The following is a 13,718-nucleotide window of genomic DNA, read 5'->3' as shown; positions in this document are numbered from 1 at the left end:
ACCCTCCCACCCCCACCAGTACTCCTAAACCTCCCAGCCCGACCTCAGCTCCCACACCCCCATTCTCCTCTGCAACTGACCCCTCAGTTTCCCTGTTTGGAGGATCCCAGTGCCCCCAAAACTCATTCTGTCGCTAAAGGTCCTCTGGCCCCAGGGACCTCAACCTTAGAGACCCCACCCAGGTCACCGAAAACCTCCATAGCTTTCCTTGTCATTGCCCCCCCTCACTCCCACACATAGCCAGGGTGGGCAGGGTCTTGCCCAGGTAAAGCTGCCCCCTCTTCTGTTGCAGCTTCTTTAGTGACCACGACGGCCTCCTCATCACCACTGGGCTGGCCCACCCCCCACCTCCTCCTCAGTCCCAGCTCCCCCACTCCAGTGACAGACACCCTAGACAACCCAAGTTGTTCTCTTGCACTTTGGTGATTTATTATTTCCAAATCTCCACTTATATACAGGATAACAAGGTCACGGTTTAAAAAAAAAAAAAAAGGAGCTAAAATGGCCTGGCTGATGTGGCCAGTGGGCCCAGGCCCCACTGCTCAGTCCTGGGAGGGAGTGCCTGGTCTGAGGCCCACAGGCCAGCAGCCCACCAGGGGGCCGATGCAGCCCCCTACCCTCCCCGCCCCATCCAGCCGGGTGTTGCAGCTGGCCTGGCAGAGCAGGGGCAGAGCTGACAGTCCTGTCCCCAGAGGTCTGGCTACTGCAGGTGGACGCCAGTTCCCTGCATGTCCACAGTGAGGGTCAGCCCTGAGGGCCCGGGCATGGCCGCCATGCTCAGAGGACCTGCTCTGTGCTGGAGGCCGAGATGTCCAGGAGCCGCCAGGCCGCAAAGGGGTTCAGCTCTTCCTGGTCTCGGCAGAGAGCCCACACATACAGCATTCGCAGTACCTTGTCCTGCGGAACCCAGAAAGGATGAGGGCTGGAGGCAGGGAGCATCCGGTACCCACACCAGAAGGAGGGTGTGGGTACTGCAGCCAGATCAGGGCTGAGAGGGAGCAGAGAGTGGGTCTGGGGTGTTAGCCTGGGTCTGGAATCCAGAGCAGAGGCTTGGACTCAGGACTTGGTCAAACCAGACAGATCAGCGGCCCTCTGACCTCCACCAGGCCCAGTGCAACGTGCTATCCTGGTGCCCTGCACTGCAGGAACTCTGCATGCCCTGCCCCTCCCTTCCTGCCCACTCACCGGGTCGCCCTCGACCACCTCGCCTTTGGGGTTCTTGATCACCATCACCATCTGGGCCTGGAAGGTGATGATCAGCACTGGCCCCTGCTCCATCATCTTGCCCATGGCCAGCTGCAGGGGGTGGGGACAGGGTGGATGGGCCTCAGAGAGTGGTCCCTGGTGCCTTCCTTGCAGCCCCCGTCCAGGGGCAGACCCAAGCTTCAGCACCCCAGGCCTCCCTACCGCCGCCCACTGGTCTGTTTTCAGTGGGCACTTCCCAACTGTGAGCAGAATCTGAATCGCTGAGGACCCAGACACGATTCCTGCACTGAGGCTTTGTGGACACACAGAGCCCTCTCAGAGCCACCCGTCTTCCATACGGCTATGGGCTCCCCACACAGTCATGGCAGAGAGACCAGTGGGGGCCTGAGTGGTCCCAAAAGAGCCCCCACCTTTCTCAGTGAAGGTGCAGGAGAGCCCTGGCCTCAGGAGCCCCTGGATCTGGGCAGCAGCACCCCTGGGCCACCACTTGCTGGAGAATTCCCAACCCCAGGACTATGGAAACCCTTCAGTGAAAGCGACCCTACTCCTCCAGGGACAACGAACTCACCCTTCCCAGCTGGGCACAATTCAGAGAAGCACCCTTGCCCCTCCCCCCCACCCTGGAAGAGGCACTCACATCGATGTTGTCAATGTCCAGGATACGGGAGTGGAACTGGAGGCCCAGAGCCTTGGCCTGCTGGATCGGGTGGGCCAGCTGGCTGTAGGTCTGCAACAAAAAGCCGAACATGCCCATGGGACCGGCCACCCTCAAGCAAGCCATGCCAAGGCACCTAGGAGCCAGGGGCACCACACACCCCAGGCCGGTAGTAGGCTCCCAGGCAGGGTTTCAGGCTTTCAGCTCATGTATATCCCAGAAAGGGCTCTCACGCCAGGAGTGACAGATGCCAGGAGCACGCAGGCTGGTGCCACCCTCTTGCTGGCACGAGTCACACACTTCCCTCTCATTACCAAGAGCACTGTATCACCACTACTGAAAGCGGTATTCATCAGTGAGGTCGGGAACGCGCCTGGAACGCAAACAGGAACATGCTCCCAGAGAGGTAAGTTGAGGCCTCTCTGGCTGATGCAGAACATTCTCCTGTGGATCCTGGCCTGGAACCAAATGCTTTTTTCTAGGATTCATCCTGCCCCACGGCTGCACTGGGGTGAGCTGACTGGGTCTGCCCGCTTCTCCCTGACCAGAGCCTGTGGGTGGCTCTCGGCCGCAGGCAGCCTGTTCCTCCTATGGGGCAAAGACACCATAGCCCTCTCGTGCCTACTCCCAAGCCTGGAATATGGCAATCTCGCATCTCAATGGAAGACATTCCAACAGCACTCACTTTTTATGCCACTAATGGACCCACCAAATGAAAGAAAAAAAAGGTGCCAATCTTGAGTTCTGATATGCTTTCTTAAAGATGACATTCTCAGAACGCCCTGGGGTGAGTGGCTTCAACCTCAGCTGTGTTTCTAGGGGCACCTGCAGCAGCTCGCGGGTAGAGATAACCAGTCACATTTCAACAGTCCCAAAGTAAAAAAAAAAAAAAAAAAAACCAACCCACTCATAAACGCCTGCTGGATTAGTCACCGTGCAGGGGAGTATTTAAAAAGAAAACCTGACATCTTCTCCTCTGCTTTTCCCAACTTGTTTGTGAGCTGGGTACAGCAGAGAATCAACCAAAAGAGATTCTGGATTATTTAGTATCAAGAAGCTGGGGGTGAAGAAAAACAAACTCCCAGAAGACACAGGTCAGGGAGCCAGAAGGATGGGGCAAGGTGGCCCCACGGGGACAAGCAGGCTGCCAGGAAGGGACGGGGCAGATGGGGTGCTCCCGAGGCCGCCTGACTTGCCACCACGCAGCCCAGCCCTGCCCATGGCCTGGGACCTGGAGCTCCAACTCCAGGAACAGCTAGGCCTCCTTAAGACACGCAGCTCTTACCCACGCAAAAATATATCAATGTCTGCTTGGATCTATGTTTGAGGATCTCATGATGAGAACAACAGCTAATGAATCCATCCAATGCCGCCTGTGTGGGAGCTCTGCTTTGGTGTCCCCGAAGCACCCTCTTGATCCCCAAGGGATGAGCCCAGTGATGTAACCCTGGCCTCGGGAAGAGGGGCCGTGGGGCCTCACACCCCACTTGCTGGCCAGCACCTGTGACCCCCACGCACAGAGTGAACATCTGATGCACCCCAGGGTTCTCCAGTGTCCCTTTCCACCCACTTCCCTGACCCCTGGATCCCCAGCCTGCAGCCACTCCCACCCCCGACACCCCCATCCCCATCGATCTCTTCCTGGATGGAGCCACCCAAGCAGATCTCCTCCAAACTGTTATTTCTTCTTAGGCCTAAACAGGACCAAAAAAAAAAAAAGAAGCCAGCAAGCACTCACAGCTTCATAGCACCAGTCTTTGAGAATGTCGAGTTCCCCAGAAATCATGGCCTAAAACGGTAAAGACAAAAAATCAAGTATGGGAATGAAAGTGGGGTTTGGAGGCAGGCAGATACTGCTGGAGAATGTTCTCCAGGGGGACCCTTTTCTCGCAGCCTCCCAGGCCCACCCTGAGGTCCAAGTCTGGGGAGGGGAGACCTGGCCAGGCTGGGGCAGTGGGAGGGGAGCTCCCGCAGCTAACAGTGGGGCAACCCAGGGTGGGTCTCCAGAGTCTGCGGGAAGGAAGAGGAAGGTGGCAGTGGTCAGAGGTCTGGGTCCCAGCTAGGAAACTGAGCTGAACTGGCCAGGCAGGGACAGCCTGCCTGCCCTGGGGACAAAGCTCTGGATGGCCTGGCCTAGGAGGAAAGGGGCAGAGAGGGGGCAGAGGAGGAGTATGGAGGAGGGCTCCCAGGGTGCGAGGAGAGAAGCTGCCACAGGAACTGGATGTGGTGAGGGTCCTAGGGGGTGGGAGGCGCTGGGGGGAACCACAGGGCACGGTGGGGGTGGGGGCTGAGATGACCTTACCCCAGAGGTTCCCGCCTTGGCTCGGGCTGCTGCTTTGGGGAGTTGCTACCTTTCCATCTCCTCCCAGCCCTGCCCCAAGTGTCCTGAGGAAACTGGGAACGCAGAGGAGGGAGAAGGGCCCCAAGAGGAGGGATCGGATGTTCACAGAGGACTGGGGGGTGGGGTTGGGGGCGCTCCCTGCAGTCCCACTAGGCCACGCCACAGGGCTCTGTATGGGCTGGGCTGCAGGACTCCCAGGCTCCAGCCAGGGCTGGTGGCCATGGAGGGGCAGGGACATGGCGCACACCCACCTCCAGGACGTTGGGGATGATGTCGTTCTCGCACTGCTGCAGGAAGCGGTCCTTGTCAAAGGCTGGGTCCACACGCAGGATCTCTGTGAGCACCTCTGACATCTCTGTCTTCGAGAACAGGCCCCCTGGGATGGCCGAGCCGGCAGGGCAGTGAGGGCCTGGGACTCTGCCCCCTTGCCGGCTCAGGGTGAGGGGATGGTCTTGGGGTGGCCCACTCACCCAGCAAGTCCGTGACCTTGTCTGTCAGCACACGGGATGCCCGGATGAAGGCGTTGTCGCTCTCGTCATACTTCATCTTCATCTCGAAGAACCCTGTGGCAGGTGGTGGGTAGGGTCAGGGCTCAGGGGTCCCTTCCAGAAAGACACACCCCCTCCATCACAGCCACCCCGAGCAGACATGGTAACTGAGGGGCCCTCTCCGAGGCTGCTTCTTCCTAAAGAGACCAGGGCCTGTGGGTCAACCTCAGGGTGGGGGTGTGGAGACCCTGCCACCATGAGCTTGGGGGGCTGTGTGAACTGTGGGGGGCCATCTCCACTGGCAGCTGCTTTCACCGCAAAGAAAACACAGGCTTCTGGGAATCACCATGGGATGAAGGACAGGGCTCCCTGTCAGCGCGAGGGAAGCCAGGTGCCCCAGAGTGGGCAGAGCACGCTGGGCCTTGAGCTGGTTCCTGGCTTGTGAGGTGGGGTGTGTAGGGGCCAAATCCACAGCTGCACCATCGGGGTGGGGACAGGGTCGGGGGGCGGGGGGCACTCACACCTGCCTGCCCCACAGCCACGCTGGCTCTAGTCAAGATGGTGACCCAGCCCCGACGGCAGAGCCCCTGCCGCCCGAGATGTACTGGGTGCTTCCCCTTGGGCCTCCTGAGGCCTGCACTCCGCTGTGCACACGCTGGGTGATTCTGCCGCAGTGCCTGGCTCTCTCAGACCCCAGCCTCCTCCGCTGTCTGGTGCCCGCCCCCGGGGAGCACTCTGAGTGTCTCTCACCGCCCTGCCGTTGGGCGGCTCTGAGACAGGGACACTCACGATTGAATACCACATTGTTGTCCCTGAAGTCCTTCCACTGCTGGTACCACTTGGAATCCTTGTGCAGCACAACTCCCAGCGCCTCTCTGGGGAAGACCAGGGAACCAGTGAGCGCAGCGCGGGGGCTGCTCCCACGGGGAGAGGCAGCAGCCAGACAGTGTGATGACCCTGGCCTCACCTCCTGGCCTCCTGCCTTCTCATTTCCCCTGCCCATCCCTCCCCACCTCCATTCTCTCAGGGAGCCAGGGAACCTTGGGCAGAAAGAAACCCTACAAGCAGACTTGGGTCGGAACCCTGTGTGGTCCTCAGAGACAGACAACACTGCAGGTGGCTAAAAAGGGAGGTGGATATGGGGCGGGAAGGCCCCTGACCGGTCTGGTACCTACTCATTGGCCTCAAATACTTTCTCTTCCTTGAATTTCTCTCCAGCGAACTCCTTCCTTTTCCGGAGCCGCTCAGGTCGCCGATAGGGCCCGGTCTGTCCCAGGACGCTCTCGTCGATCTCCTTCTTGACAGACTCCACGCCCTGCAGAGCACAGCCGGGCATGTGGGAGCTGGGCGACCCCCGACCAGAAGCTGTACACCTACCCTGGCTCCAGGTCTCAAGGTCAGCTGCCTTGCAGGTGCAGGCCAAGGGTTCGTCAGAGCCTCAGGGGGAGGCAGATGCTCGCTGCCGAGAGGAGACCCTGGCTATCTGACTTCTGTCCCTGACTCCCCCTCCACCCCCATCAACCCCTTCTCTACGAGCAGCCCCCAGACGACCCTCACATTCTGAGGTCGATTCCCCCATCTCCCTGGAAACCTCCCTTCAGGTGGGGAGAAACCAGCAACTGGAGGGGCATCCTGAGCGGCCCCTGCCCCATGACCCCCATTCAGACTGACCCAGTCTGTGGATCCCAACTTCCCAAACCTCCGGAACCCATTTCCCTCCCAGCCCCACCACCCCAGACACTCTCCAGCCACCTCTGGGCCGCTGCCCGAGTCCTTGCTGGTGGCTGTGCTTTCAGGATAAAACCTGAACTCTTCCGTATGGCCCTCAGGCCCCTGCAGTGTCTCCGGTCACAGCCAGTTGGCCCCGGTGCCCCCAGCTGGCAATGCCTGCTCCCCTGGCCTGGAGCCGCCCCCGGACGCTCCTGTCATGTTACTCAGAACTGCCTGCCCCTCCCCTGTCCCCATGCCTGCCTTGTGATCCTTCGAGAGCAGCAACTCGGACCTTCTCTCCTATGGCCCTGTGGCCAGCAGAGGGCCCAGTGTGCGGTCAGGTCTTCACAGAAGGAATTCAGGACCTCAAGTGACCGGAAGCGACAGTCTCGGGGTTCTGGGCCAGACCTAAGGGTGTCAGCCACTGACTGCAGACTGGAGCTCTCGGTCTGTTAATCTGTAGCTCCCTAGGGGCCACGATTTGCCCAAGACCACCCAGCTGGGAGGGGCTGAGCCCAGAGATGGGAACTCAGCTCCCGGGGGGTGGGAATAGGACAGAGCCTGGAGTGCCCACAGGCACAAGCGCAGCCCAGCTCACCTGGGAGAGGGCTTTGAAGGCAGCAGTCCGGCCAAGCCTCTCCCCGCCTTTGGACACTGACTCGGCAGACTGCTTGGCGGTCTTGGCTGCTTCTTCCACACCTTCCTTGATTTTCCGGCCAAGGTCACTTTTACTGACTTCGTCAAGACTCTACTGAGACAGAGAAAGGGGAGGTGTCAACATGGAACAAGCCGGGGGCTGCAGGAGCTCCCTCAGGGTTAAGGGCCAACCAGGCCGAAGAGGGGTGGGAGTAGACAGCCTGAGCATGTCTGGCTGGTGGAGCTGTGACTGGGGTATGCGTGTGCTCGAGAAGGGTTCCTACGACTTCTGGGGCACTGGGCCTGTGGCTGCAGGCACTGAGCAGACAGGAGCCCCAGGCCTCCCAGGATACACAGGAGTGGCAGCCACGGGTGGCAGGGAGGCAAGAAGAAGGTGAGGAGGCATGCATGGAGCTGGGCTGGCCTCAAAGCCCTCCCCCTCTCTCCTGGAGATGCAGGAGACTTGGGTTCGACCCCTAGGTTGGGAAGACCCCCTGGAAAAAGGCATGGCCACCCACTCCAGTATTCTTGCCTGGAGAATCCCATGAACAGGGAGCCTGGACAGAGGGCTACAGTCCATCGGTCACAAGACTGAAGCGACTTAGCAGGCAGGTCCCTCTCTCCAGCCCAGGAGAGCAGAAAAACCAAACAGAAGCAACAAAGAAAGCCCTCCAGGAAAGTCACTCCCACCGCCACCCTTGGAGGCAAAGTGCTCCCCTCCTATCCTAAGGAGGGAAGAAAAACATCCTCATTTGACCCTCCTGATTGCAGCACAGAGGCTTCTAACTTAAGCAGGCCGGTGGGCTGGTCTGCCCTCGCCCTCCTTCCTGAGGGCATCCTGGACTCTATCTCTGGAAAGCCTCTGGAGTGGACAGGCTGCTCACACCCCAGCCTACACAGTGCTGGCTGCCAGTTCCTCCTGAGGCTCCCAGCACTGCCTCCGCCCCCCAACTCCTCTGCCAGAGGTAAGAACAAACCGGCCCTGAAGCCTCGGCTAAGAGGCCCTGGGAGCCCTGAGGCCATTACCTCCTTGACGGTGCCTGTGATCTCCCCCAGCTTCTTCCTGATCACCTCGCTTGTCCGCAGCGTTTCCGATTCAATGGTTCTCTAGGGGGAAGGACATTGTGTCTTCGTGTTGTGATACACAGTCCAAAGCAGCATTTTCTCAGCAGTCACCTCCTCCCCAGACACCTCTGCTTCTCTTGCCCCTCCCCCTCAGCCTGCCCAACGGGTCCCTCCCTTCCGGCAGGGTCCCTGGCTGCCCCGCAGCCTGGCATGAAGCCTGCACAGGGACCCGCCTGAGCACAAAGCCCTATGCCCCGAATCTCTCTCTGGGTGGCAGTGGGTGAACTTGCCTATCTTCTCATCAGCGATATGTTGAGGGTGGTAGTGGGGAGTGCTGTTCCCACTCTGCCCCCACCCAGGCACCCTGCCCCAACCTCAGCCTCCTCTGCCCCCAGGTGGCCCCTCAGCCCACTCCTCTTCCTTAAGGACAAGGAAGGGCACTCTCCCATAGGGTGGAATCCCCCACAGAGAGTTTAGCAGAGACTCGGAGGGAATAGGCCTCACTGTGCCAGCAGCCTGGGATCGGGGATCAACACAGCAAAACACCAAGGGACCTGGGGCATCTGGGACAAGCGCCCACACCCCAGGCTCAACCGCCCACAGGGGAGATGGCGGCGCTCTGCATCCACCTCGCAGAGCCCTCGCGGGCCGACAGACAAAGGGCCACAGGCCCGTTCTCAGGCAGCTGAAAGTTGTTTGGGTGTTTCCGTACGCTCTAATGGAAAAATCCAAGTTTTTGGCCAAGCGACCATGTAACAATTACACTAGCCCTGGAACCCACTTTCTACCCATTTCACTCAGAGGCCCTCCAGAGTATGCATCTCAAACCTAGTGCCTGAGAGACCTATGGAGATGCAGATTCTTTTCTTTTATTTTTATTTTTAATTGGAGATAACTGCTTTACAATGTTGTATTGGTTTCTCCTGTAGAGCAGTGCAAGTCAGCCATAAGTATACACATGTCCCCCTCTCTTGAGCCTCCCCCACAATGCAGATTCTGATGCAGGAGGTCCAGAAAGCCCCCCGTGTGCTGGTCTGTGTGTAGAGGATGCCACAGGCTCACCACAGACCTGATAGGCTGAGTGGCTCCCCCCCCGCCCCCTTACTCCCCATCGTCAGGGACCCTGACAGCCGAGGCACTGCGCTACGGGGATTCCTGGCTCCAGGGAGCAAGTAAGAGGTGAGAGAGGTTAATCAGTGATTAACATACTGGGTTGGCCAATAAGTCTGTTCAGAGACGAATCACGAAGGGGACTCACGTATTTCCTCCTGGCTTCCTGGAGCGCATCTGACTCTTCCAGCTTCTTGGCCTCGTCTCGGAACTTTTTTATACTTTCTTTCATTTCTTTGTTTTTGGCTAATTCCTGTTTGATGTTATCGAGCAAACCGGAGAGAAAGCCTTTTCTGCTTCCAGAGGAATAGGATTTGGACTAGAAAGAATGTAGAAAGAGACAAAGGATTTTTTTTTTTAATTTTCTATTTTCTGTTGATACAGGTTTAACAATGAAGAGCTCTCTCTTTGCAGAAGAGTAGAAGAGGCACACTAAAAAACTATTAGGTGATAAACTCTGGGGCACCCAGGCAACAAGCTATTATTCAGCAATAAAAAGAAATGAGGCCAGGGACTTCCCTGGTGGCACAGAAGATAAGAATCCGCCTGCCAATGCAGGGGACATGGGTTTGATCCCTGGTCCAGGAAGATCCCACATGAGGCCCCGCTCCATGCACTGCCCTGCCCAAGACACGGGCTTTAGGGTCAGACACAGCTGGGTTTAGATCCTGGCTTCTCCTCCTTCGCAGGTTCAGGAAAGAGAAAGCTTCAAAAATTACTGTGAGCGAGTGACTCAGGTCACGGGGACATGGCCTCGGGTGCTTGGCTGCTCCCACTTCTGAGGGTGCACGGGGTCCACCACTAGGCCTAGGGACTCACCCAACTAGTTTCAGGGGCAACAGCCTCCCTGTCTGCTATCGAGCCCCAGCAAAAGAAGCGGAAAGTCTGGGTGCTGCCGCAGAGGTGGGGTGGCCAGGTCTGGTGCTGGCACGTAGCTGTCTGGTCCAGATGGGTCCTGGCCAGCCCTTCTCCAGGGAAATCCAGGTTTCAAGAGTGTCAGGGACTGCATCAGCTCACAGCAGCCCCACCACTCACCCCAGGGCTGGGGACTGGATGGCAGTGGTGGGGGGCAGGGCAGATCAGAGAAGTGGACAACTAATGGGAAAGACACGTCCCACACCTACAACAGCCCCAGGACACGGCTGGGGAGACAGGCTGGCACAGGTAACTAGAGGGTTGTGCTGAGACTCAAAAGGGAAGGGAGGGTGTGGGCTGCTCAAGGATGTGGAAGTGGAGTCAGTGTGAGGTTTGGGGCTTTCCTCCCCATGGTGGTGAAACACCAGCAGATGCATGGTTGAGGAGGAGTGACGGGGAGGGCAAAAGCTCTAGAAAATGCTGTTTCTGACAACAACGCCAAGAGTAAGAGATATCGGGGCTTCCCTAGTGGTCCAGTGGTTTAGAATCCACAAGCCAACGCAGGGGACATGGAGTTGATCCCTGATCTGGGAAGATCCCACTTGCTGTGGGGCAACTAAGCCCTGGCGCCACAATTACTGAAGCCTCCGAGCCCTAGAGCCTATGCTCTGCAACGAGAAAAGCTGATACAACGAGAAGCCCGCGCATGGCAACTGGAGAGTAGCCCCCACTCGCTGCAACTAGAGCAAGCCCCAAGCAAAGCAACCAAGACCCAGGATAGCTATAAATAAAAGTATGCAAATTTTAAATATAAATTTTATAAAAATATAAAAACTAACATTATATAAATATATAAACATAAAATTACATAAATCTTGTACAAAAATATAAATGTAAGTTTTATGAATAAATACAATTTTTAAAAAAATAAAGGTAGGGACGGTCTAGCCTGGGGAAACCCAGCTCCAGGAGATGTGTGACTCTGTGAACGCAAATGCCCATGGGGCCGCCTCCCAGAAGCAAGGCCCAGCTTTGCTTGAAGGACCCAGACGTGTGACCCAGTAGGCAGTGCATTTCAGCTCTGCTACAGGGATCCCACTCCACTCTGGGAGGCAGGAGCCCCGCCCCCAAGTGTGCCGAGCACTTCCAGATACCAAGAGCACCAGGCCCACTGGGCTCTCTGGCTCCAGAAGGCCTGCCCATCAGATGCCCCGGCAGTGTGGGCGGCATCCTGCAGGGCTCTTCTGTCACCTGTGCCTGACCCTCACACCGCCCCTTCCAGCCAGCTCGTTCACGTCTTGAGTCACTCACCAGGGTCAGCTCTCCACTAGGCCGGGGCAGCTGGTAGGTACCATGGGGCAGTGGCACTAGATTGTGGCTGGACAGGAGATGGACTCCGCTGCCAACACATCTCTAATCGAGGGAGAAGAGATAAAGATCCATTTAGACCAGAGGGTGATGAGGAAGGAATGAAATAGGCCACCTAAAAGAGCAGAGATTGCTAAGGCTCATCTGACGATTTTTATCCCATGCCACCTGCATGCCTGATGCTCGACCATCTTCTCAAATTCTGAGAAGCCAGTGGAATCTGGTAGAAAATCTTGTAACTGTACCTGCAGGGCCTACATGTACCCTCCCGACTCTGAACCTAGGGGAAACCAGATGGGTCCTAGGAAATGCCAACCTATGGTGGAAGAACGCTAAAGGCTAAATGTGCCAGTCTGATTTAAGGCCTTAGTCTGAAAATGGGCATGCGGAGCCTTGATGCTGGTGGCAACCAGTCTTCTCTCACCAGCCTTCTCTACTTCTGCCAGCCTTGGAGGACCAGAGGCCTGGGCTTTCAGAGGTACACACTGATAACTTACTGTCCCAGGCACAACCCGGCGATAAACCTACCATATTCTGATCCACGGTTGGGATGTGATCAGAGCAACTCAGGGGAGTCACCTGGGCAGAGAGATGCTGCTAACCTCATGTGAAAGGCATTTCTTCTCTGACCAAATGATGAACTTAAGCTCCAGGAGGGAAGCTCCATGTAGGTCCTATTCAGTGCTGCATCCTAGCACCCAGCATGGCGCCAGTAACACGGATGTCAGTGACCTGACAAAATCACATTTCCATTTCTACAGTCCCTGGGCCTCTCCTCATCCTGTTGCATGCTTCCTGTCTCCAGGAACTCTAAGCAACATACAGACTTACACAGATGCTATGATCTCCTATCGCTACTCAAGAGTAACTCCTGTGACTTATCGAAACTTTTAATTGCTTTGTTGTTTTATTCTTCTAAATGCCTACAGCTATTGGTCCTGGAGCCACCGATGTCAGCAGCAGTCTGAAGTTGAAGCGGATCGCTCTCTAATTGGGAAGGAAAACCCCACAGGAGGACGGAACCTGATGGTGGCTCCTCTTTTGTCTTGTGCCCAAATCAAACACCTATACACGCAGCCTTCAAACTCTGACTCAAAAGACAATCAGTCCAGAAGAAAAGCTCTGCCCTGAGTCAGAAATACCTTGTTTCTCCTAACACTCAGATTCCTGTGAGATAACATTCCTTCCTGACCTGAGGTTTGGGCCAGGTCAACCACCCTGCTAGCTCTGAGACTGCGGGCAGCTTGATTAGCACGACTGAGCTCCCAGTTTCCTAACCTGTTGAGATAGCATCAAACAGTAGCAACGTGAGTACTATTGTCCCAATGCACTTTATACGCCTTGACCCTCAAGGCATCTGTCAGCCCAGATTCTCAGCCAGGGCGACAACTACCTCCCGTACTTTCAGAGGATTAGGAGGAGAGACGGAAAGTGCTCCCGGTCGCGGACAAAGCATATAAAGCCGAGCCGTGACTGTCACGGTTTTCCGCCTTTTCCTCGCCACTGCTTCTCCACGGAGCGCCACGGTCACCATTCACTCCTCGGTACACGTGGGGTCAGCCAGAAATGAGGGGTGATCCTCTCCCTGCCGGCTCCATGCATTACTGCCCCTGGCCGGACAGTCTCGGCTCCCCAGCCCTCAGGCCTAGCTCCAGGCCCCACGTTACCGGGCCCCCGCCCCGGCCTCGGCTGACCCAGTGACCAAACTCTGAGTCTCTTGCGGAGCCCAGGGAAGGCGCAAAGAGGTCAAAGATCTCAGGACAGCGAGATCCTGGAGGTCGCCGGTCCGGAGCTCCCTAGTCCCGCCCTCCTGGCCCCGCACATCTGCTCACCCGCGGGCAGCGGCACCAGCCTGCCCGCAGCGCCGCCGCCGCCATGCTGGAGGATCCCGTGTGACCTTCTCGGGGCGCGACTCGATACCGTCATCCGCCGCGTCTGCTTGGTAGGGTCTGGGCCTGGGAAAAGCAAGTCCTGGGGGCGGGGTTTGTGAAAGGAAGGGCGTATCATTGGACAGGGCTCCCAAGGAAGGAGGGGCCGTGGAGGGAGTCCACAATGGAGGCGTGGCCTCACAGAGGGCGGGAGAGTCCTGGAGAGCTAGGCCTCTGATAGGGCAGAGTTTCGGAAGAGCGGGGCCTATGACTGGATGTGACCTGGGGGGCGTGTACTCCTGTGTGGCAGAGACCTATGGTTGGATAAGAAAGCGAAGAGGCGGAGCCTGAGGATGTGGAGTCTGTCACGAGCGAAGATTTTCCTACAGACACCCAGGGTTCGCGTGGCCGGAAAA

General features: G+C 57.4%; 1 protein-coding gene across 1 annotated transcript; it reads right to left on the bottom strand.

The window, feature by feature from the left end:
- On the bottom strand, positions 405–13,397 carry TIMM44 (translocase of inner mitochondrial membrane 44). Its single transcript, XM_005682415.2, has 13 exons — positions 13,267–13,397; positions 11,378–11,479; positions 9,360–9,530; positions 8,063–8,143; positions 6,999–7,148; positions 5,866–6,005; positions 5,480–5,565; positions 4,673–4,765; positions 4,454–4,578; positions 3,600–3,650; positions 1,844–1,933; positions 1,186–1,296; positions 405–897 (listed from the first exon to the last, which is right to left on the bottom strand). Exons 1-13 carry the CDS (start codon positions 13,309–13,311, stop codon positions 778–780), a joined length of 1,365 nt encoding a protein of 454 aa, XP_005682472.2. The 5' UTR covers positions 13,312–13,397; the 3' UTR covers positions 405–777.

Source organism: Capra hircus, chromosome 7 (genome assembly GCF_001704415.2).
Source record: "Capra hircus breed San Clemente chromosome 7, ASM170441v1, whole genome shotgun sequence".
NCBI lineage: Eukaryota > Metazoa > Chordata > Mammalia > Artiodactyla > Bovidae > Capra > Capra hircus.
This window is presented reverse-complemented; position numbering and strand designations above follow the sequence as displayed.